The 26037-nt window shown below is 36.5% G+C and overlaps 1 protein-coding gene across 3 annotated transcripts in view; it reads right to left on the reverse strand.

Annotated features, from left to right (window-relative positions):
* The window catches only part of CCDC150 (coiled-coil domain containing 150), a gene marked incomplete at both ends in the record, with an annotated part of 72818 nt that overhangs the window by 10476 nt on the left and 36305 nt on the right, over positions 1 to 26037 (reverse strand). The window contains 7 exons of one of the 3 annotated variants that reach the window (XM_080720000.1): positions 1585 to 1754; positions 2746 to 2839; positions 4376 to 4545; positions 8587 to 8715; positions 19214 to 19276; positions 19752 to 19859; positions 24422 to 24493. In XM_080720000.1, coding sequence (XP_080576126.1) covers positions 1585 to 1754; positions 2746 to 2839; positions 4376 to 4545; positions 8587 to 8715; positions 19214 to 19276; positions 19752 to 19859; positions 24422 to 24493 — 806 coding nt within the window. Of the gene's footprint in view, positions 1 to 1584; positions 1755 to 2745; positions 2840 to 4375; positions 4546 to 8586; positions 8716 to 18294; positions 18622 to 19213; positions 19277 to 19751; positions 19860 to 24421; positions 24506 to 26037 lie in introns of those variants that run through there. The other 2 variants (XM_080720001.1, XM_080720002.1) reach the window with 2 other exon arrangements.

Below are 26037 nucleotides of genomic sequence, written 5' to 3' on the forward strand. Positions count from 1 at the left end.
CCACAATATCATCTTCCTCATGCCTCTTTCCTCCTGAGCATCTCTTTCATTTATTTGGATTATATATCCATGCTCCTGTGTCTCTAAAAGTGTCCCTCTAATGGATTCAGCTCATTTCCTTGGCTTGGTCTACAGAAAAGACCTGCGTCCCATCCCACCCCCACTCCCTAGCCTTTGGGAACATGGCAATCAACTTTGATACCCATTTCTAAAAACTTGCTGATACCTGTCGTAAAGGCACTGAATAAAGGAATGAGAGATCCAGAAGTCACTAAGATGTTTCATTTATTATATCTCACACTCCTCCCACACACAAAATAGAGAAAAAATGAAGCTAGAGACCAAAATCATTGTTTGTATAGTATTATGTAGGATATTTTAACTTTCTTAGTAACTTTGTAAATTGTATTTAAAATTATTGTGCTATTATAGCAAAGTGACTATGAGTTATAGATTCTGCCTAATGCTACTTTGATCTAAATCCCAGTTTAAGACCATATCTGATCTTGGGTATGGAAGACCATGTGATCATGCCTGTTTCTAGCATCATACAGTCATAATATTAAGGGAACTAAACTTTTAATGAATATAGAATATCAGCTGCTATTATCATTTAATAAAAAAATTCAAATTCTAATTTTAAATTAGATTTCAAATTTGATTTTAAATTAATTTAACTCTAAATTCTTTTTTTGTGTGTGTGGTACTGGGGAATGGAACCCAGGGGAATTGTACCTTTGAGCTACACCTCCAGCCCTATTGTATTTTTTTTTTTTAAACAGGGTCTCACTAAATTGCAGAGGGCCTTACTAAGTAGTTGAGGCTGGCCGAGAACCCGGATCCTCCTGTCTCAGCCTCCCAAGTACTGGATTATAAGCCTGCACCACCATGCCCAGTTATCACACAACACTGTTTTAACTAACACCAAAACCTCTTTTGGTAGTAAAATTTCACCAAAATTTAAAATTTGCACAGATCACATCCATGAAAAGGACTTACTCTCCTATATCAACATGTACACAAGATGAAAAGAACAAAGATCTACAAGCAACTGCATGTCCCTTATGTATAATTTTTCACAGAATGATAGTACCTAAGTTATATTTGCCTAGATATAGCTTAAGACAAAAGTTTAGAGACTTGACCTGAATGTGATGGGTTTAACTAATTTCAGGTCAAAACTGAAAATGATTCATGGCTTAACATCTGCTTAGATGGAGTCATCCCATCCCTGGATGGGTTAGTGCCAACCAGACTGTTGTTATTCCTTGTCCAACTTATGCTTTTAAAGGATACAGCCTTGGCAGAAACATGTGAATATCCATTCCAGCCAATATTCTTTAAATTCTGTCTTAAATTCATATAAAGCAACAGCTTGACAATGGAGGAGAGAAGAGCTGAAAGGAGAGTGACAGGGGCGCCCCAGCCAATTACAGGTGTTCAGTGATGCCTGGTTCCTTACCAAAGTTTGGCTGGGAGTGTTATCTCCAAGTAGGAGAAAAGGGTTTAACTGGCTATGTGAATAAACCACTCTTATTTCTCCAGAGGCTCTTTCCCAATATACTGTGACTACAGTGCCCTTACTTGAAGGTTTCCAAATTCTGTCGCTCAATTTCTTTGTTTTCCAGTTTTTCTTGAATGTGATCTAGCTTAGTTTGCAGATGATTATTTGTCTGGAGAGCTTGCTCGAGGCTCATGGCCAGTTTCCTATTGTCTTCTCTTGCTATATCTAGAGATTTCTGGAGAGGCTCCATCTGAGAGAGAGAAGAATGTTTTTAATTCCACTGTTGCAGATTCAAGAATCCATAACACTCTATATTCACTCCTTATACTGTAGCCTCAAGAGCCACAGAAACAATGACTTGGAACCAGGAGGTTCTAGGTGCCAGGGACATATATTTGATAACTTACTACAGACTATGCTTACAAGACTCTTAGGAAGCAATAGAAAGGGTATTATTCTCCAATGATCAGCAAAGAGCTTTGGACAAGAGTCAACTTATTTATCTTAATTAATTAATTAATTAACTTTTGTTGGTACTGGGGTTCCTGGAAGCCCTTCTACCTCTTCTGGGCTACACTCCCAGACCTATTTTTTTTTAATACATTTTTTATTTGGAAACAGGGTCTCTTAAGCCAGCATGGCTGGCTTCGAACCTGTGTGATCCTCCTGTCTCTGCCTTCCAAGCGCGGGGATTACAAGCATGTGCCACCACTCCCGGCAATCTAAATATTTTAATTATCCTGATTCTATTACCTTTTGGTCTGATTCCCTAGAAGAGATAAAAATTGGCAATTATTTCTTATGTATTCTTCCCTCAAAGGCTTATTTATATGAATACCCATATGTATATTATATATGCATATGAACAAATAAAAATTAGTGTGTGCATAACACATGTATGTGTTCCCTTATTAATAGTGGGACTGCTCTTGCTACTTTTGATATCAGTTATTTTCAAAGTTTTCTGAAGACTTATAAAATCATTTTTGCATTAATAAATAAAAAGAATATAGGCCATATAGACAAAGAAAATTAGTCACACTTATGCTTCTAGTTTGTCAATAAGTGACTCACTATAAGGCTGCAAGTCCATTTTCTGGTTGTAAAGATGTTGCTGCCCAAATGTAAACTTGAATGAAAAGGATATTTACCTGACTGCTTCACTTCATTTTTCTAAAACAGTAATATCCCAATAACATTAGAAAGGTCACCACCATCATCTTTAAACAAGTGGCCTCTACCTCATTGCTGTGTTGGGCATCCACAACAAGCATTCGGGCCTGCCACTGGTCCACTTCAGCTTCTAGCTTCTGAACCCTCTGTTGATTTAGAGCCCTAAATATAGAAAGCAGAAGAAGAGTGACTCTAGAAAAGAATAATCTAGCAATATTACTTGGGAACTTCAGGATACTTTTCTGAGAAGCTCAACAGCAGTAAATACAGGAGGTCAGAAATGCTCAAAAAACCTGAGAGTTGGTAGATGACAATTATGGTCTCAGGTTCAGGTTAAGAAATTAAGAATACTAAGAAATTAAATAACTTGTCCTACCTATGACTTGATTTTGGCTTGATACATTGGGCTATCAATACACGTTTCTGATTAATGTAAAGGCTGGCAATTTGACACTAGTAAAAAAAATCACTAGTAAAATAGTCACTTCACTATAAGGACTGACTTGCTGTTGATATTTTCGATTCTAAATACAACAGTTACTTGGAAATTTTTTCTGAATGGTAAACAATACTTTTAATATTCTCTTGACTTTAAAAATTCAAAGATAATATATTTTCAAAACAAGTAAGATATAAGTACAAAAAGAAAAATTCACTTGTTCTCTTATAACATAGAGGCAATATACATCAATACACGTTATATATTTCAGAAGTGTTATTAGACTCAGACATTTGTTCCTTAATCTAAAAAGGAAATTCTGTGTAGTTTTGATGGTACTAGGAATTGAACCCAGGAACATTCTACCTTTGAGATATAGCCCCAGCCCTATTATATTTTTTATTTTGAAGTAGGATCTCACTAAGTTGAGAAGGTCTCACTAAGCTGTTGAGGCTGTCCTTGAGCCTGTGATCCTCCTGTTTCAGCCTCACAAATACTGGGATTAAAGGCATGCACCACCATACCTGCCTTGTGCAGTTTTTAAAACAAAGGAGGAGTTTATTTATAAAACATATGGCTAGAAGCCAGGCATGGTAACGCATGCCTGTAATCCCAATATATGAGAGGTTGAGACAGGAGGATTGCAGGTTCAAGGACAGCCTCAGCAAGTAGTAAGACTCTTATTAATCTAGCAAGACCCTATTTCAAAATAAAAATAAAATAAAATAAAATAGGGATGGGGTGTAGCTTGGAGGTATAATTATGTTTAAATACTGCAGAAAGCTGGCCGTGGTGGTGCAGGCTTATAATCCCCGCGCTTGGGAGATGGAGATGGAGGCAGGAGGAGCATGCAGGTTCAAAGCCAGCCTCATTGGCTTAAGAGACCCTGTTTCCAAATAAAAATATAAAAAATAGGTGTCTGGGAATATAACCTAGAGGTAGAAGGGTTTCCAGAAATCCCAGTACCACAAAAAAAAACAACAACAACAACAACAAAAAACAAACCTGCAGAAAGCAACCAGGGTAAAGCAATAATATAGCACATGAATTTCAAGTATACATACTTCTTTATATCACTACAAAATGGAGCACTTTCAAGTTTTTAGGAATGCTCATTTCTAATTCCAGATTTTTCCTAACTTGTTAGTTCTTTAAATACCACCATGAAGGATGTGATATAAAGTGACTTAATTGACTCATTTGACATTGCTTCCTAGTACAATGCTACCATATCAAGGACAGAAAGTAATCACAGGTACCTTTCTTTCTTGAGGCCTGCGATCTCTGAATCCCTTCGCCCAAGCTCTACTTGTACTTTCTCTAGAGCACCTTGCATCTTACTGTGAGAAGCCAGCACATTCTCCAACATGATTGTAACTTTGCAGTTGTCTTCTTTAGCCTCTGCCAATTGTCGCTGAAAGTTTCCCACCTACACAAAAATGAAACAAGACAAAGATTCTTGATCCTTTCTGGTTCCTTTTCTGTGTCCCATTATTCCTAGAAAAGAGCACAGAAAGAGCCAGGTGTGGTGGTGCATTCCTATAATCCCAGTACTTGGGATGCTGAGACAGGAGAATCACAGGTTCATAGCCAGCTTCAGCTACTTAGTGAGGCCCTATGCAACTTAGTGAGACCCTGCTTCAAAATAAAGAATAAAAAATAGGTCTGGAAGTGTAGCTCAGAGATAAAGTAGAAATGGTAGAATGCTAAGAGGAATAGCTAAAGTATATTTATTTTTATATATGTTACTCTGATTTTTTTTTTTTTTTTTGGTGGTATTGGGGTTCCTGGAAGCCCTTCTACCTCTGGGATACACTCCCACGGGCTATACTCCCAGACCTATTTTTTAACTTTTTTTTTTTTATGTGGAAACAGGGTCTTTTAAGCCAGCAAGGCTGGCTCCAAACCAGCGCGATCCTCCTGTCTCTGCCTCCCAAGCGCGGGGATTACAAGGGTGCGCCACCACGCCTGGCTATATGTTACTGTGATTTCTGAAAAAGAAAAGTAGACTTAGAGCTGTCAGAAAACATGGCAGCTTCCCATCTATTGTGGTGACCCTGCAAACATGGTAATCAAAGATACCGCGGCCAATGAATTTTCATGTTCAGCGGTGATCCTAGGCTGGTGCGCTGTCTTCTGATGTGGTCTTTGATGTGTGTCATCAACTGTCTCTGAGGTGGTCAGAGGAGAACATATTTGAATACCATCAGAATTCTGAGGGGAAAGAAGACTGAAGGAGAAAGTAGAAGCTGCTGAAGAATGATCTAGTTCAGAGCCTTTGTCAAACTGGCAAAATCTAGCATCTGCTCTCATGATATGTGGGATATAGGTGGATAAATGGACAAAGAAAATGTGGTACATGTACACAACAGTGGGATAGTATTCAACCATAAAGTAATGAAATTCTATCATTTGTAGCCACATGGATGTCACTGAGGGACATGATATTCAATGAAATAAGCCAGGCACAGAAAGACAAATATAGCAAAGAAAGACAAATATAGCAAGTTCTCACTTACATGTGGAAAGTAAAAAAATTTGATCTCATGGAAGTAGAGAAAAGATGGTGGTTGCCAGAACCCAGGAAGGGTGCTGGGGAATGGAGATGGGATGGTTAGCAGGTATAGGGGTGCAGGTAGATAGGAGGAAAAACTCCTAATGTTCTATAATGTTTCAAAATAGCTAGCAGATGCTTTGTCTCTTCTATTTTGTATCTGGAGTTGACAGCACCCCAGGGCCAAAGAAATTTATAATGTCTTATAATTCAGTTATTAAATTGGAGAAATACAGAATACAATGCTTTAAAATGCTCTTAACTACATAAGGTTTAAAGTAACTCCTAAGTCTTTTAAATGGTTTTTTAATTGCTGGTATATGAACAACATTAAATGATATGCTTTTTTTGGGGGTTGCTTATATATAACAACAAAAGACAGATGTAGATAATGTATATGTTGGTGAAAACAGAGAAAGGAAATTTTGTGAGACTGAGAAAGCAAGTTATAAAGTATTGGTGAAATGTTTGTTTGTAAGTTTTATCCTAAGATTGTCCCAAATGGGAAAGAAAGGACCAGGATAAAAAAAATCAAGAGGGTTAAAGCAAGTTGCAAAATGTTTGTGGTAAGTTGCAGAGTGTCTGTGGTACGTTTGTTTGCATATGTGATGAAGATGGATTATTAACAGAGTAGAGGTTTCTAATAAGCCTACCGCTTGTATATTCCCAAAAGAAAAGTACAGGGGTGAACTATGATACAGTTTTAAGGTATGTGGTCAAATAAGATATCCATTGTGTTTAATATTACTCCTTTTTTTTTTTTTTTTGGTGGTACTGGGGTTCCTGGAAGCCCTTCTACCTCTGGGCTACACTCCCAGACCTATTTTTACATTTTTTATTTGGAAACAGGGTCTCCTAAGCCAGCGCGTGCGGCTGGCTTCGAACCTGCGCGATCCTCCTGTCTCTGCCTCCCAAGCGCGGGGATTACAAGCGTGCGCCACCACACCCGGCTATATATTACTCCTTTTATAAAATTAAAAATTGCTGCTGGTTTAGGAGCAAAAATCGCCCTAAACGCAGCCTCAGTGGCTAATGTAACTGTCTCAGTGACTCGAGTGGACAATGACACTGGACTAAATTTTAGGGAGATGCAAAGACCCTTAGACTCATTGGCACACATGGTTTTAGATCACAGACTAGCCCTCGATTATTTGCTAGCTGACCAAGGAGGAGTTTGTACTATTGCTAATACTTCCTGTTACATGAATGTAAACTCCTCAGGAACAGTAGAAACTAGAACTGAGGACATTCTAAGACAAGCTAAATGGCTACAAGAACGAACTGTGAATATGTTTCCATCCATTACCTCATGGCTGCTGCCCTTTTGGGGCCCTTTAATCATGTTAATTGTCATTCTCATCTTTGGTCCATGTCTTCTTAAAATACTAACCAAGTTCATCTCTTCTCGTTTAGAAAAATTCAAGCTACAAATGGTTCTTCAAATAGAGCCTCACATGAATTTCCAAGCCCCAGTCTACCGTGGCCGCCTAGATTGCCCACCTCCGATGGGGTCCTAACCGCCGCTGCCCCACAATGCCCCCTTATAGCAGGAAGTCGCTAAGAATGGTCATTGCTCTGTTTCCCTAATGATAGTTAGGGTTCCCTATTTGGAAGCAGGGATTGAGGAGATAGAAAAGAAATAAGCAGATAGGGAAAAGGCCTCTGTAGAAAAAACGTAATTTCCTGAGGGGCGAGGGGCCAAGGTTCAGAGATAAGAAGGACCAAAGCTTCACAAAACCATTTGGTTACTAATCAACAAAACCAGGAGACATCACTGGAGCAAATCTGACACTTCTGAAAGGAGACCCTTCAAAGGACTTGCAAATACCCTATGCAAATTCTGAGAGCTGCTTCCCAGAATTCCCCAAATCCCAAACTCACCACAACCAGAGGACATGCAGACACCTGGCAAAACCCCTATCACAGCCACCAAATTGGGTTTTTCCCTCTCGGGGACCCTCTCCCCTTTTGGGAGCTTTTTTCTCTCTCGCAGGTTGTGTTAGCCTTGAGAGAAGGTGGAGTGCAATGAAGGCATTTGGCCTGGGCAGCTCTCGGGTAGTGACCTGAAGGCCTCTGTTGGACATCTAGGCTGACCAAGGCCCCTAGGGGTGACCTGCACCTCTTTTCTGGCAGATCACATGGACCCTGGGAGAAAGTAGTTTGTAACTGATGGCACTTGACTTGGACTACACTCGGGTAGTGATCTGAAGACAGCTACTGGACCCCAGAGTTCTGACTGCCCCTTTGGGGTGTTTAGCCATCTTTCCTTATTCCCTGCTTCTTCCAATAAACCATTTACTCCCCTTAAAAAAACAAAAAAACAAAAAAAAACCCCACAAAATAGCTAGCAGAGTAGATTTTAAACATTCCTGCCACAAAGAAATTACAAATTTCTGAGGTAATATATTGGTATATACCAATTACCCTAATCTTGGCATTACATTCTATTATATATGTATTGAAATATCATATAGAACCCCATAAACATATGTAATTATAATGTGCCAATTAAAAATAATTTTCTTAATGTTTGGGATGTGACTGCTGTTTCTACTTGAGCAAACTTCATAGGAATGTTAAGGAGAAAGCATCATAGTACTATTATGCCACATTAATAAAATATAATTATGAAGGTTATGACTACCAAGATTAGATGAGTTTAGATAGAAAAGTAGGACTTTTTCCTTAAGATTCTTTTAAGCTAGTTAAAAAATAAATTTACAAAATGTATCTTTAAGGAAAATAGTTAAAACCATTCTAAAGTTATCTTTCTCTAAAAAAAGAAATCTTTTTCTGATCAGTCCTTGTTCTTTTTACTAATGGGAACAAAACATTCAGAATTATGGCTTGTGAAGGAGTTCATGAGCGCTTCATCTGAGTCACAGACTTTCAGAGAGAGAGAGAGAGATGCCTTACCTTCTTGTTTTCCCTGTCCTCCAAAGCCTCCAGGTCCCCTTTCAATCTGTGGCTCTCTTTCAGGGCAGCATCTCGACATTTCACTGCTTGGGACAGCTCCACTTCATTTTTTTCAAGAATGGATTTCATCTTAGTAGGAAAAAAAAAAAAAAAGAAACTCTCTAAAACAATATATCAGTGATAGATGAAGACATGGCAATTTAGAAACCAAATTAAAGATACTTAATTAAATGTTTATCCACTAAATAAATCCCATCTTTATTAGCTGTTTATCCCCTTAAAGCAAACTAGAAAAGAACAAAAATATGTGAGTTAAAAACAAACCTAGCCGGGCGTGGTGGTGCATGCTTGAAATCCCCGCGCTTGGGAGGCGGAGACAGGAGGATTGTGCAGGTTCGAAGCCAGCCGCGCTGGCGTAAAAGACCCTGTTTCAAAAATATAAAATAGATCTGGGAGTGTACCCTGAAGGTAGAAGGGTTTCCAGGAACCCCAGTACCACCAAAAAAAAAAAAAAAAAAAAAAAAAAAACCTAATCAGACCTAATGTGTTAGTCTTTCTCCATGAAAACATAGGGATGGAAAATGAAAAAGAAATCGATTATCATGAAATTACCTTCCTTCTGAAAATGTAAATACAAATTACTATAATAGAAGCCAATAATAATACTTATTAATGTCTACAAAAGTGTTATAGCAGAATAAATCCTAACTAGAAGTACTAGAACTTTATATCCTTGAAGCACTTTTAACAGATTCATAAAATCATTTCAGATAATCAAACTATTATTTAAATTTTATTTATTTATTTATTTATTTATTTATTTATTTATTTATTTATGTGGTACTGGGGCTCCTGGAAGCCCTTCTACCTCCAGGCTACACTCGCAGACCTACTTTTATACTTTTTCTTATTTGGAAACAGGGTCTCTTAAGCCAGCGCGGCTGGCTTCGAACCTGCGCGATCCTCCTGTCTCCGCCTCCCAAGCGCGGTTATTACAAGCGTGTGCCACCACGCCCGGCCTAAATATTTTTTAAAACGACTTTTGCCGGGCGTGGTGGCACACGCTTGTAATCCCCGCGCTTGGGAGATGGAGACAGGAGTATGGCGCTGGTTTGGAGCCAGCCTCGCTGGCTTAAGAGACCCTGTTTCCACATTAAAAAAGTAAAAAAAAAATAGATCTGGGAGTGTAGCCGTGGGAGTGTATCCCGGAGGTAGAAGGGCTTCCAGGAACCCCAGTACCACACACACACACAAAAAAAAAACCCAAAACAAAAAACAACTTTTTATCTCAAAATAATTATAGGCTCACAGAATGTTGAAAAATTATATAAAAGTCCTCTGTACTATAAAATCAAAACCAGAAAATTGACCTGGTACCTTAATAACTAGATTAAAGAATTTAATGTTTTTACCACTTAAAAAATCTTCAGCAAGGCGTGATGGCACATGTTTGTAATCCCAGTGCTTGGGAGGCTGAGACAGGAGTATTGCACAGGTTTGAAGCCAGACTCAGCTACTTAGTGAGGCTCTCGGCAACTTAGTGAGACCCTGTTTCCAAATAAAATATAAAATAGGTCTGGGAGGATAGCCTGGAGTTAGAAAAGCCCCTGGGTTCCACCCCCACTACAAAAGGAAGAAAGAAAGAAAGAAAGAAAGAAAGAAAGAAAGAAAGAAAGAAAGAAAGAAAGAGGAAGGAAGGAAAGAGAAAGGAAAGAAGGAAGAAAAAAGAAAGGAAAGGAAGGAAGAAAAAAGGAAAGGAAGGAAGGAAGGAAGAAAGAAAGAGCGAGCAGGGGTGTAGCTCAGAGTTAGAATGCCCCTGGGTTCCATCCCCAGTACCACAAAACAAACAAACAAAACAAAAACTTCATGCATCTATGTTTATGTGTACACACACAGTTCTATGTAATTTTATTCAACATGCATATTTATGTGGCTACATAATCAAGATAAAGAACTTACTTCATTATTCATTTTTGCCACTTCTATTATTCCCTGCCCAAACCCATCCCTTCTCCAGCAAATACTAACTTGTTTTCTATCTCTATAGTTCATTCTTTTCAAGAACATTATTTAAATTTTTTATTGGTCCATTATAGTCATACGTCTTAATGAAGTACATGATAGTAGAGGTATACATGTACATATTTACATTTACATTTAGCCCTTCCCCACTTCCCATCCCATTTCCTTCTACCTCCCTCCTCATGTTTGGCTTAGTGATTGACTTTGATATGTTTGTGAATATACATCATGTACATTAAAAAATTTCCCTTTTCCCCCTTTTGTCCCCCTCAGTTCACCTTATTTGCTCATATATGGTTTCTCCTTCTTCATCTAGAGTTACTCCTATGACCTTTTTCTTCCTAGCTTCCACATATTAGGGAGAACATCAGATTTCTTACTTTTTGTGAGTGATCTCACTTAGCATAATGTTCTCCAGTTCCATTTATTTCCCTGTAAATGATGTAATTTTTTTCTTATGACTGGGAAAAATTCCATTGTGTATATATCTCAGAGGTTTGTAGTTCTTTCATCTATTGATAGACTTCTTGGCTGGTTCCACAGTTCAGCAATTGTGAATTGTGTGGCTATGAACATAAGATACCCATGCATTAGTTTGGTAGTTTGATTTCCATTCTTTTGGGTAGATACCCAGAAATGGTATTGCTGGATCATATGGTAGGTTTGTTCTCATTCTTCTGAGGATCCTCCATACTGTTTTCCAAAGTGGTTAGAGTTCCTACTTCTCTACATCCTAGCCAGTATTTGTTGTTGTTCGTATTTTGAATGATTTAAGTTGGAGTTATGTGAAATATCAGAGTAGTTTTGATTTGCATCTCTCTGATTGCTAATTTACTGAGCATTTTCCCATACATTGGCCATTTGAATTTCATCTTTTGTGAAGTGTCTATTTAATTTACTTGTCGATTTTTTGATTGGGTTATTTGCTTAGTGGTGAGTTTCTTGAATTCTCTGTATATTCTAGATATTTGTCCTCTAAAAAGCAAAAACTTTCTACTATTTTGTGAGCTCTCTGTTGAGGTTCTTGATAGTTTCCTTTGCTGTACAGAAGCTCTTCAGTTTAATGCAATCTCATCTATCGATACTCCTTTTAGTTTCTTATGTCTTTGGGGTCTTGTTGAGAAAGTTTTTTAACTGTGCCTATATGTTGAAGTGTTGGACCTATGCCCTTTTCAAGGAGCTGCAACGTCTGTACTCTGATCGCCAAGTCTTTGATCCATCTTAAATTGAGTCTTGTGCAGGGTGAGAAAGAGCTAATCCCAATACTCCTCAATCTATTTGTGAAATAGAAATGGGAATTTCCCAAAGATATTCTATGAAGCCAACATCACATTGATACCCAAACCAAATAAAGATATCTCAAAGAAAGAAAACTACAAGCCCATATCATTGATGAACTTAGACACAAAACTGCTACAAAAAATACTAGCAACATACATTCAAAACCACATCAAGAAAATCATGCACCCTGACCAAGTAGGGTTCATCCCAGGGATGCTTGTTAAACATACAAAAAGCAATCCATGTAATTCATCACATGAACAGAGCTAAAGTAAAAAAAAAAAATCACATGATCGTTGCAATAGACACCAATAAAGCATTCGACAAAATCCAACACCCATTTATGCTAAGAGCACCGAAGAGAATCAGAATAGAAGGAACATATCTCAATATCATAAAGGCAATATACAAAAGGCCCACAGTCAACATCATATTAAATAGGGAAATACTTTGAGCATTCCCCCTAAAAACAGGAACAAGACAAGGATATTCATTATCACCACTTCTTTTCAATATAGTACTTGAGACTCTAGCCAGAACAATAAGGCAAGAAAAGGAAATTTAAAAAGTACAAGTAGGAAAAGAAGAACTAAAACTATCACTATTTGTAGATGACATGATACTATACTTAGAAGACCCAACAAACTCATCCGAAAAGTTTATATAACTGATCAACAAATTCAGCAAAATGTCTGGATAAAAAAATTAACCTTAATCCGGGCGTGGTGGTGCACGCTTGTAATCCCCGCGCTTGGGAGGCGGAGACAGGTGGATTCCGCAGGTTCGAAGCCAGCCACGCTGGCTTAAGAGAGCCTGTTTCCAAAAGTAAAAAAGTATAAAATAGGTCTGGGAGTGTAGCCCATAGGTAGAAGGGCTTCCAGGAAACCCAGTACACCAAAAAAAAAAAAAAAAATTAACCTTAAAAAATAAGAAGCTTTTCTGTATGCCAATCAGAAATCCAGAAAACACTTCCTTAATAAGCCTAAAAAAAATTTTTTTAAATAAAAAATTTTTATTGAAAGAAAAAATCAAAGATGACCTTAGAAGATGGAAATCTTCCATGTTGTTTGTTAAGCAGAATAAATATCAAAATGGCCAATTCTTCTAAAAGTGATCTACAAATTCAATGTAATAACCATTAATAACCAAGGTCATTCCTCACAGAGAAAAATCAGTCCTTAGATTCATTTAGAAAAACAAAAAAACCAGAATAGCCAGGGTAGTTCTGGGCAACAAAAACCATGCAGGAGGCAACACAATAGCTGACTTCAAACTATACTACAAAGTCATAGTAATAAAAACAGCATGGTACTGGCACAAAAACAGACACATAAACCAATGGAACAGAATAGAAGACTCAGAAACAAATCTGCCTACTTATGGCCAATTGACTTTTGATAAAGGGGCAAAAAAAAAATACTAGAAAAAAATAGCCTCTTCAACAAATGCTGTTGGCAAAACTAGTTAACCATATGCAGAAAAATGAAAAGAACATTATTTTAAACATTTTAATATGGTAAGTGAATTGGTAATACATTCATAGTTTTTTTCTTTTCTTTTTTATGTATCTTTTATTTTTAGTGGATCATATTGATAATGGCATACATTCAGACAGTGCTTGGTGCCCCCCCCCCCCCCGTTTCCCCCTTTCCCCGGTCCCAACAATGAGTGTCCAGGTTGACCATGCTACATTCATACTTTTACAGATATTCGACATTCATTGTTTTTAAACCCTTTTATGAGCTATAACTGGCCCACAATAGATTACATTCATATAAGTATACAATTTGATAAATTTTAACATGTATAAACACTTGAAAGAATAGTAAAGATAGTATTTTCATTATCCTTAAAGTTTCTTTATGTCCTTTTGTAATTTCCCCCTCTATTTTTCCCCTACCCAGGGCAACCACTGATCTTTTTTCTGTAGGAAGTTTACATTTCCTAGATATTTTATAAATGAAATCATGTTTCTGAGTCCCTTTTTTGCCAATACCATTCTGTTTTTATTACTATGGCTATTCTGGATTCTTGTTGTTCCAAATGAACTTAATGATTGATTTTTCTGTGTGTGAGGAATGACATTGGTAATTTAATGGGTATTGCATTGTGCACATCACTTTTGGAAGAATAGCCAGTTTGGTGACATTTATTCTGCCTATAATAGAAACATGGAAGATCTTTCCATCTCCTAAGGTCTTTTCTGATTTATAATCTCCTAAGGTCTTTTCTATGTTTTATAATTTTCTTTGTAGAGGTCTTGTATCTTCTTGATTAGGTTTATTCCTGTGTATTTTATTTTTTTATGTACTCTTTCTAGTGGGTTCTTTCAATCAGCACAACTATTCTGATACTGATTCAGTTTGTTGCATATATCAGTTGTTCGCTACTTTCTGTTGCTTAGTATTCTATTATCTAGCTATATCACAATTTACTTACCTATTTATCTCTTTTGAGTTGCATCCAGTTGTAAGCTATTCCAAACAGAGTTGTTTTTACAGAAACTCTGGGTAAAAGTTTTTGTATAAACATATAATTTTGTGGCACGTGCTTGTAATCTCAGCATGTGGGAGGCTGAGACAGTAGGATCGGAATTCGCAGGCAGCCTAAGCTAGTTAGGTAGGTCCTCTGCAACTTAGTAAGACCCTATTTCCAAATAAAGAATAAAAAATTGGGCTAGGGGTATAGCTCGGAGGTAGAATGCCCCTGGGTTCAGTCCCCAGTACTACAAAAAAAGTAAATAAGTAAGTAAACATACTTTCATTTGTCTTTGGCATTCTTAGGAGTGAAACCTCTTAGGGTCACACAGTGGTAGTCTCACTCTGAAAGTACCAAACCAAGCTGGGCATGGCGATGCACGCTTGTAATCCCAGCATTTGGGAGGCTGAGATGAGGGATCACAGTTCACAGACAACCTCAGTTACTTAGTGAGGCCCTTTGTAACTCAATGAGACCCTGTTTTAAATTAAAGAATAAAAAAAAAATTGGGCTGGGGATGTAGTTCAGAGGTAGAAGGTCCCTGGGTTTCATCCCCAGTACTGCAAAAAAAAAAAAAAAAAAAAAAGTTCCAAAATGGTTGTACTATTTTACATTCTCACCAGAATCCTATAGACCTTCAAATAGGTATGTGGTCATATCTCACTGTGGTTTGATTTGCACTCCCCTAATGATTAATGTTTAACATCTTTCAAGTGCTTATCATCCAGATATCTTTTTTTTAAATGAAATATCTGTTCAAATATTTTGTCCATTCTTTTTGTTAGATTCTTTTCTTAGTGAGTTTTAAGAATTCCTCATACTTTCAAGAGACAAGGCCTTTATCGTACATGTGGTTTGTGAATATTTTCTCCCAGTGTGGTGCTCATTCCTTCACTTTTTGATGTTTTGGAGAACATAAGTTGTTCATCTTAATGAAGTGTAGTTTATTATTTGTGTTCCTTGTCAATCACACTTTTGATTTTTGGTGGTAGGTTCAAACCCAGGACTCATGCATGCTAGGCAAGTGCTCAACACTGTGCTATACATACCACAGCCCTATGGATCACACTTCTGATGCTAGATCTAAGTAATCTTTGCATAACCCTTTATCACAAAGGTTTCCCTGTTTTCATTGGTTTTACAGTTTTAGCATTTACATTTAGACCTATGATCCATTCTGAGTTAAATTTTGTGAGCCAGGCATGGTGATGTATGCTTGTAGTCCCAGCATTCAGAGGCTGAGACAGTAGTATTGTGGTTTGTGGCCAGCCTCAGCTATTTAGTGAGGTCCTTTGCAACTCAGTGAGACCCTGTTTCAAAGTAAAGAATAAAATAAGTAGGGCTGGGGGAAAGCTGGACGGTAATAGAATGCCCCTGGGTTCCATCCCCAGTACCGAAAAAAAAATTTGTGTGTGTGTGTATGTGTATGGTACTGGGGCTCAAACACTGGGGAATTCTACCTCTGAGCTATACTCCCAGACTTATTATATTTTTTACTTTAAAACAAGGTCTCCTTAAGGTGCTGAGAGTCTCATTAAGTTGCTGAGGCTGTCCTTGAACCTGCAATCTTCCCGTCTCAGCTTCCCAAGAATTGGGATTACAGGCATGTACCACCAGGCAGCATTTGGGTTAATTTTGATACAAGATGCGAGCTATGGATCAAAGAGTTTCATTCTAGCACCATTGTTAAAAACAATCATCCTCTTCTTGGCTTTCAGGTTTGTTGGAAATGTACTGATCATAAATTATTTTAAATAGGTAGCACATTCACATTATTTTTAAAGTACAAAAAGAGAAAGTGAAAAACATCTTAGAGCCACCCAGTTTCCTTCCTAAAAAATAATGTTGCCAGTTTATTATGATTTATTTTAGAGATATCCTATGCATATACAAGTAAATATGTTTATATTCTTTATCTCTCTACCCTTTTGCATGCAGATATTAAGATAAAATATTCTGAATCTTGGTTCTTCAAACCCAGTAATAAGCAGATTACAAACTATAGATACATGAGATTTGTTTAGCCAGTCTGATAGGATTCTGTTTGCTTTCAGTCTTACAACTAATAATATTAGAGTAAGTAACCTTGTAAACATTTCATGTTTATAAGCTACTCTATCTGTAGGGAAAAGTCCTGGAAGTAAAACTGCGAGGTTTAAATTGTGATAAATACACTCTCCATAGGAAGTCACACTGTTTTACGCTTCCAACAGCAAGAGAATGCCTTTCCTTCCCATCTCTCCTCAACATGGTTATACTTCTTTATAATTTAACCTGCAACATTTAAAATACGTCAAAATTTCCAGGAAGGATTCCAGAATATTGCAGAGATGCCAAATCATTGGTTTTGAATATATACTGGATTTTGTTCTAAAAATGTATACAAGGGTTTATCTGTATGGCGCATGACTGAAAGCTTAGTATTTGGGAGGCTGAGACAGAAAGATCAAGGATTTAGGGCAAGCCTCAGCCACTCAGCGAGGCTCTCAGCAACTGAAGTGAGATCCTATTTCAAAAATGTAACTGATTGGCTGTGGAGAAATAGAAACTCTAATATATTATTGGTGGGATTGCAAATTAATGCAACCACTTTAAAAAATGTAAAAATACAAAGGGCTGAGACTGTTCGTCAGCTGTAGAATGTCCCTGGGTACAACCCCCAGTACTGAAAAACCAAAAAAGTATACAAGGAAGAATACAGTTTTTAAATTTTTTTATGCATTTATAAGACTGACCGACTTCCCCCCCCACACACACACAAATGCAACTAGCTGCCAGGCATGGTGGCACATACTTGTAATCCCAGTATTCAGGAGGCTGAGATAAGAGGATTGCAGTTTAAAGGCCAGCCTCTGCAATATACTGAGACTCTTAGCAACCTAATGAGACTCTGTTAAAAAAAATCAAAACACCCCTCCCCACACCAAACGAAAAATTAAAAAGGCTGGATATAACTCAAGAGGTAGAAACCCATGGGTTCAATCCCTAGTACCTGCACCCAAACCACCCAACACAAATATCACTAGCAAAACTTTTTATAGAAAGTATCTAAATAGTAGTGTACTTCAGAAAACAATCCACAGTTATTTTTTATTCTTAAATATCAAGCAAGCAAAGGTGGAAAACATTGCCCAATGTTCAATTTCTTAAAAGCTTCTTGGATTAACACATTTATTTTCTTTTTGTGGTAATGGAAATGGAATCCAGGGACATGCTACCTCTGAGCTACAACCCCAGCCCTATTTTTTATTCTTTATTTTGAAACAGAGTCTCTCTAAGTTGCAGAGGGCCTCATTAAGTAGCTGAGGCTGTCTGAATCTGTGATCCTCCTGTCTCAGCCTCTCAAGCACTGGGATTACAAGTGTGCACCACCATACTCTGCTTGGATTAATATATTTCTATTTTAAAATCAAGCTTTATTTAATCATTTTAGTTCAAATGTTAAAATCAGATAAACATTTTAAAGTTTCTAAAAATAAAAGTTAGATTTAAAACCCTCAATGTAACTCTTAAACCAAATTTTCTATTTCTAAAACAAATATTAAGCCGGGCTTAGTCGCTCAGACCTGTAATCTTAACACTTGGGAGGTTGACAGGAGGATTGCAGGTTTGAGAACAGCTTTAGCAATGCAGCAATACTCTCAGCAACCCAATAAGACCAGTTTAAAAAAAAAAAACTTAAAAAATGGGTCGGGAGGTAGAATGTCCCTGGGTTTAATCCCCAGTGCCAATCAATCAATCAACCAATTAATCAGATTTGACAGCCAGAATACTGGTTTCAATCTACATAACCAGTTTTTCTTATTTATGAAGAAACAAATTCCCTTGTTACTCAAACCTTCAAGCATTATCCCTTTGAATTGTTACTGCTTTCTTCATATGTAAATCTGAATTTTCCCTAAGATTTCTTTTGTGTTCTTTACTTACCGAATCAGGTTTAAGAAAATTGGGTGATTCATCAGTTAGTAAAGGTCTTGAGGCAAGAATGTCTATTTTGCCTTCTAGTCTTCCCTCCATGGTTTTAATAGCATTCAAAAGAGTCTTTAGAGAGATTCTGGAGTCTCCAAGCTCCTGAGATGTTCTCACAGAAGGCAGGGTGGGCGCAAAACTCACACGGCGTGCAGAGTTTGGAATAACACTGGGCAAACCAACTGCTAAAGGCCTTTCCTTTACAATACTGACATAAGGCCGAGAGCTTTCAAGGGATTTTGAAGATGCAGGTCTCTCTGGAGATTTCCTTTTTTTGGGAGCCATTGCAAGTTAACAACAATAAAATCAAGTAAACCTAGCGTTATTTTTCAAGGTGTACCCACTTCACTAGGAGAAGCCACAGAAGGTTCTGGGAGAAGCCACAATAAAAATATATATTTAAAAATCTGTTTCTTTGCTTACAGAAAAAAGATCACACCCAAAGTATGACCTAGTAAGGAAACAGGCCTTAAACTAAATTTCCTGTAGGAGAGCGTATCTAATGAGGCCCCCTTCACAACTTTGTGATCTCACCACTCAGCACTAATGTCCAGTAGTTAGAACTCTGTGAGATTCTACTGGAAGACATATTCTAGTGCTTTGGTTACGGGCATACATACACAAATGTCACAGTTATAGGGTTATGCTTAAGCTAAGAGCTGTAGATTTTAAAAGCAAACTAATTATATATATGGTAAATTTATAATCATTGAAATGGAACATTTTATTTTAGTAACATTTTCCTGGGCTAAAGTCTTCACTAAATAGTTTGCTTAAGCTTTTCCTTTGTTCATCTATTGAAATGTTATATGACCTAAAAAGGTTTTCAGCCTCAATAGCTACCATGCTGACAAGTAAGCACCTTGACTAATAATACCTCTTTTAGGTAAAATTCTGCCTGTTGCAGGTATACTCTGTTGGCACTGTGTTCTGAGTTTACCTAAAATTAAAATAACAACAACAAAGATATGTGCTCCTCATGTCCACCAAGATTTTTAAGGCTCTAGTTAAAAAACCACTTCCTCTATGAAAACATTCCTTAAGGCTGCCAATTAGAGCAAGCTCCCTTATGAATAATCACTAATATAATTCATATATTTCTTAAAGTTATAACTTTCTATTTTATAATAAAGTTTATTGAGTACATTCCTAGGTATCTCTAAGTATCCTTTCAGAAGCATGATGAATGTCTTACTTCAGCTTCAGACATATTTATGAATTCCTCTATGGCTTAGCAGAATCTTGTATATAGTGGGTGGTTAAAAATGGTTGTTGAATGAGTCAAGAGAGAGGACATTCATCTTTCTGGGATTATATAGTAAGGTGGGGAAAAAGGCATCAAGCAATTTCTTAAAAAAACTAAAGCAATATAACAAGAACTTGACAGCAATCAGCTTTGTTGGTATTAATCACACCTGAGCATACTTGGCCTCTAGAGTCTTATTTGACTTGCGTAGTTGGTCATTCTGTAAACTGGTTTCAGTAAAAGAATGTAGTTGTTCTTCCAGCTGCTTAACTTTTATCTAGAGGAAAAAGAGAAACATAATAAAACAAACCTCATATATTCCAAATGGGGAGATGCTATGATTTTTGCAAAACATTTACAGAGGACAGGTAAAACTTGCAAAAAATAATCCTTAAATTTTTCTAATAATGCAAAAAATCAGAGCTCAACTCACTGCTAAAAGTAGGCTATAGACATTTAAATGTACCAAAATAACTCACTTGGTTTCTACTGCTTATGAAAAATTCAAATGGACGTGATTCATGAATATAACAATGAGATTTTATAGTTAATATATTTAAATTTTAAAGGAATTGTGGTACCTGGCATTCAAAAACCTTTTTGAATATGGATAATTGGAACTGTCAATGTGCAAGAATGAGATACAGTCTTTTGTGTTTTATTGGTAGAATTAGAAAAATTAATAAAATTCTTATATACTCAATTATATTTTACAACTAACTCAAAAAGATGATTACACATATTTTTCTCATGGAAATTACCATTTTGTGGGATTAAATCATTAATATACAACTATAAATATGTGAACTCTATATTTTTTCATATTTTATTTTTACTCCTCTCATATAAAACAATGTTACTAATTAATGTAATTAATGTTATTTTCCCTGAGAATCAGAGAAAGTCATACAAATTTTAAAATTTATAAATTTTATTTAATTTTTCTTCTCTTGGTATCTTTTTACTATCTGTGGAAAGTAAATGCATCTTACTGTAAACTGAAGTCTTGCAAAAAATGTTAAAATTTGAGTGCTAATTAATATTACATATTTTGAAAGGCTACAAGAAAACTCATTTGTCTCAGGAAATCTCTCATTCCATCAGCAGAATCCTTTTTTCTTTCATCTTTGTCAACTTCTATTGCTCCTTTTCAACAGTATAGAGTATAAGACATATGCTGTGACTCCCCAAATCATTAAAAAAAGTTTTTAAGGATCAGAATCAAAATGGTGCCTCTAAAGGGAGGTATTGACCCAACAATTATTCTCATTTTAACCAGAAACAAAATGCTGTCAACCCATAGAACCCAAGGGAAAAACTGGTTGTATTTAACTCTAAAGACTTTTAGGTTTACCACTCTTCAAGTAAAAAAGTCTAGTCTCCAATATCCCTCAGATAATTCACTCTACTACAGCCCCTTAATGCCCAATAAAAGTGTCCTGAAACTTATCAGATGGCATGTTCTCATTTATAAAGCACTTTAACACTTATACTGAGATTCTCATTTGGCAAAAATTCAAACACAGGACATTCAAGATGGGAAAGAACACAGAAGGTCAGTTCAGGAGTAAATAATACTTCTGCCTTTCAGAGGTCTGGTATTTCTGTGATCATTAAAAGCCAAGCAGTTTCTAAAACTAGCCAGTCTCAGGACAGCAGTAATTTAGGTCAAGGTCACATCCTCATACTGTTGTTTCAAATGGTCTAATTAAATATATTAACTCTTTAGAAACTATGAAACAACTAAAAAATGGAAAAGAATCAAACCCTCCTTTTAATCTGTTCTATAATACAAATATTCAAAGGTAATGCAAATTAAAATTTTCAAGGTTTTCCTTTTTCTAAAATACATGTTGTAAATTTGAACTATCTCTCTCTCTCTCTCTCTCTCTCTCTCTCTCTCTCTCTCTCTCTCTCTCTCTCTCTCTCTCCCTCCCTCTCTCCTTCTCTTTCTCTCTCTTACTAGATCAATTGAAACTCTTTGGGTTGTGGATGTAGCTCAGTGGTAGAGCAATTACCTAACATGCACCAGGCCTGGAGTTTGATCTCCAGTATCACCAAAAAGAAAAAAAACCCAAACTAAACAAACAAAAAGAAGAAAACCTCTGTGTATTCTATGCTAACCAAACCCCCTCCCTCCCTCCTAGAGTTAACCACTATGTTGAATTTGGGGTTTATCATTCCCATAAAAATAATTTTACTATAATCATACCTACAAACAGTATATAGTATTATTTTGTGAAATATATCCATGTTAACAAATAATTCTACTATACCTCTTTAGTATACTGCCCTTTAAAACTGGCATAACTAGTTTTAGGGGAAATTTGCCAAAATCTAGTAAAATTCAAGATATGTATATCATAAGACCTGATAATTCTACTCCTAAGAATTAAAACTTAGAAAATCTTTTGGTTATGAATGCAGGAGATAGGTACCAGACTTCATCATATGAGCATTATTTGTAGTTATTTGATAGCAACTAGAAACAAGTTAAATATACATCAACAGAAGATTAAATAAATGCTTTGTGACATATTTATGTAATAGTATACCATACAGGTGATTAAAATGAAACTCAAGTCATATTTGAATATAATGTATACTTTAGACACCTAAAATTCAGTATTTATATCATTAACAAGTCAATTCTATATCAACAAGTCAATTCTGAAAATATAATCTTTTTCATAATAGGATGCTAATGTAATATGTTTATTATAATTCAGTAGAGAGAAAACACACAGCAGACTAGTGTTTTTACCATGTTTAGTATACAGCTGTTTAATTATCCTGCAAGAGTTATATGCTTCTAGAGCACTATCCCTAAGCTTGATAAAATGAGTACTTTTATTTTTTTATTTTTATTTTTATGTGGATCATATTGGAAAAGGCATACATTCACACAGTGCTTGGTATATTTAAAATGTGCCAGTCCAAGGTTTAACATAAAAGCACTAGTGTGTCCAAGGTTATATTTTATGTAAATGAGTACACTTAAATATATTATCACTGTCTCTAAAACATATTAATTAAAAGCATATAGTGAGCAAACACCTTTTTTTTTTTTTTTTGGTGGTACTGGGGTGGAACCCAGAGGCTTTCTACCTCCGGCCTATACTCCCAGACCTATTTTATATTTTATTTGGAAACAGGGTCTCACTAAGTTGCTGAGAGCCTCACTAAGGAGCTGAGGCTGGCTTCGATTCTGTGCGATCCTCCTGTCTCCGCCTCCCAAGCGCGGGGATTACAGCGTGCGCCACTACACCCGGCAACAAACAACTTTTTAAAATTAAACTAAGTAACATCTTACCCAATAAATATGGCCTATTTTCTTTTTCTTTGGGCAAAATAAGTTTAAAAGGGATTTTTAAGAGTTTGGATTACTAAATCCCAGTTTCATTTTAATACACTTAATAGAACATTTATGTGATGATGAAGGTGACTTGGTATTTTTATGAAAGGACTCAGCTGAGCTGTTTTATGCAAAATTAGAAAGGAAAGTAGTTATGGAGGCAGCTGGTCAGTACAAGCTTGGTATATACTGCTACCTTCCTACATAGGCTCCCAGTTCTGGGCCTCACACTGTCTGCCAACCCTAAGGTAAATCCCTTGAGGAGAGGATGGGGTTAATGCTGACATATTTGGCAAACCTACAGTGAGATTACTTATCAAATCAGTTCTGTAGCTGCCACACCTAAATGGGCTACATAACATTTAGTCCAGTGGCTATCAACTACAGTTGCACACTAGAATCATCTGGGAAGCTTTAAAAAGCACTGAAGTCCAAGACTATTCCCTATAACTCTGACTTAATTACTTTGGGTTGGAATTTTATTTATGGGGATTTCTCCCCTTATATTTTGTTAAGAAAAATTCAAACACACAGAAAAAATGACAAAATTTTACTATGAACATGCATATATCCATTTAAATTCTACTATTAATATTTTTTACTTAGTTTTATCTATTCACCTATTGTTTTTCTTGTCAATTCATCTATTTTTTTCTATGATGCATTTTAAAGCAATGACCAACAATATACAGTTCCCAGTGCCAGGATGTGTGCGTGCATATGTGCATGCGTGCATGCATATGTGCGTGTGTGTGAGTGCATGCGTGTGTGTGATATTAAAGATTGAACTCAGAGGCATTCTATCACTGAGCTATACTCCTAGCCCTATTTTATTTTTATTTTGAAACAAGGTCTCACTAGGTTGATGAGAGTCTCACTACTTGCTGAGATCTCAGCTTCCGAAGTATTGGGATTATAAGCATGTGCCACCACACTGGCTGATTTTTTTAAAAATTTTTATTCCCACGGTGACTCTAACATTTAGCTAAGCTTAGAACGACTGATTTTGACTTTGGTGTTTCCACTCAAGTTGTTTTATGTCAAGCTTTCTCATACTGGTGGCAAGCTTTCTGCCTCTCTGGGTGCTATGGGGACAAAATCCACAAGCAGCAAAAGAAAGAATCATCACATCTACTCAGCTCTGTCCTGTTGTCTTTGAGGTCCATTTTTCAGAATTAATTTGGTTTTAGAAATGTGTTATAAAAATTCATCAAAAAAGAAAGCATAGGCTCTCCACATTCACAAGTGACCAAGCATAAAATAATTATAATAAGACTTCAAACAGTCATAGACTAGGTTTAGGCTTCAGCATTATATTATTGGTATCTGAATAGCAGTCACTTAGATGTTAATAATACAATAAACTTGGAGAGGTTCAAAGACTACAGAATTAGTATATGGCAGAGCTTGGTTTCCTCAAAATCCAGCAATATTTAGTTTGACAATACTTTAAAAAATCAGACAAAATATATGAAAACATATACCTGGAGTTTTCCCTTTTCATAGGCCAGTTTATTTTTACTCTCAGTAATTTTTCCCAAGGCTTTTTCCACTTTCTGCTGAGCAAGCTGATAAAGCAAACACAGGTATCAGTACCTCTTGGCATAGAAAGGAATAACCATTTTCCTTTTAAAATTAGTATTGGTACCTTTATTTCTACAGTAGTAAGATCAAGATTCATATTTACTTACTACTGCTGTCTCTTAGTCTTTCCCAAGACAACTGGTCACAGTGCTAAAAGGCAGTGTATATGGAGACAGCTAATTAAAGTATGGAGCCTTAAGAGTCCCAGAATTTATTGTTCTTTGTACATTAATTTTTTGGGGGCTATGCCAGTTATTCCTTTGTAGCTATGATCCAACCCAATATATGAGGTGATTATATTCTGTGGTTGTGGGTAGCAGGAACATTGCATAGTTCTTTTAAGAATACAGGAGTTGCAAGTGCCCACCCCCCCACCCCCCCGACAGAAGAAGACACGTCCGTTGTCATAGTAAAGAGCACTTAAAAAAAAACAACAGAGCGAGAGAACAAAAGAAACATTTGTTGGAGACAAACTCATTGTTTGATGAAACACTCAACAGTGCTATCTGGGACAAATATTACAAAAGGGTCTTTCTTTCATGAAATTACATATTTTCATTATTTAAAAAGCCTTTGATAATGACAGTTATTTTCCATGTTTTTCTCAGACTTTGGCTGAAAAAATGAGTACAGTTTTCCTTTGATTAAATTTTAGACCTCATTGGTACTTCCTTTGTATGATGGATGACTGTATGATTAGTGAATGAATAAGAAAGTTTTCATCCTCCCCACAATGTCAGTGTTATTTTTTTTTTTTTAACTCATGGGCATTCTACCACTAAGGTACACTTCCAGCCCTTTTTTATTTTTTGTTTGGAAACAAGGTTTTTCTATGTTGCTGAAAGTCTCACTATGTTACTCAGTTATCCTAGAACCTGTGATCTTCTGTCTCATCCTCCCAGATACTAGAATTAAAGAAGTGCTCAGTGTTATATTTTAATGAAAGGAAATATTGATATTTGCTATCTGTCAAAATCATTTCCCCAAACCATGTGTGGTATAACCACACAGAAGAAATGTGCCTGAGAACACAAGTCTTCAAGGATCATTTGCAGTAAATCTTGAGTTCAAAGCCTTGTGTATGTTGGTGAATATTCTAATGATTATTGCTACAAAAACAAAGCTACATAACAGCAAAAGCTTGATTACTTAAAAGTCAGTTTCAAGTTCTATAAAGTGTCCCACTGTGTTATAAACTGTAGTACAAAATATTATAAAAAGGGCCAAGAAGTAGATTCAACTTAAAATATGTTAGCTAGCCGGGTGCAATGGCGCACGCCTGTAATCCCTGCTCTTGGGAGGTGGAGACAAGAGGATCGCGCTGGTTCAAAGCCAGCTTTGCTGGCTTAGGAGACCCTGTTTCCAAAATAAAAATATAAAATAGGTCTGGGAGTATAGTCTGGAGGTAGAAGGGTTTCCAGGAACCCCAGTACTACCACACAAAAAAAAAAAGAAACACACATGCTAGCTATAATAAACACTCAAAAATAACTTTGCTTATCTTTTTCATATGTGA

This window comes from Muscardinus avellanarius (genome assembly GCF_963383645.1).
Source record: "Muscardinus avellanarius genome assembly, chromosome: 2".
NCBI classification, from domain to species: domain Eukaryota; kingdom Metazoa; phylum Chordata; class Mammalia; order Rodentia; family Gliridae; genus Muscardinus; species Muscardinus avellanarius.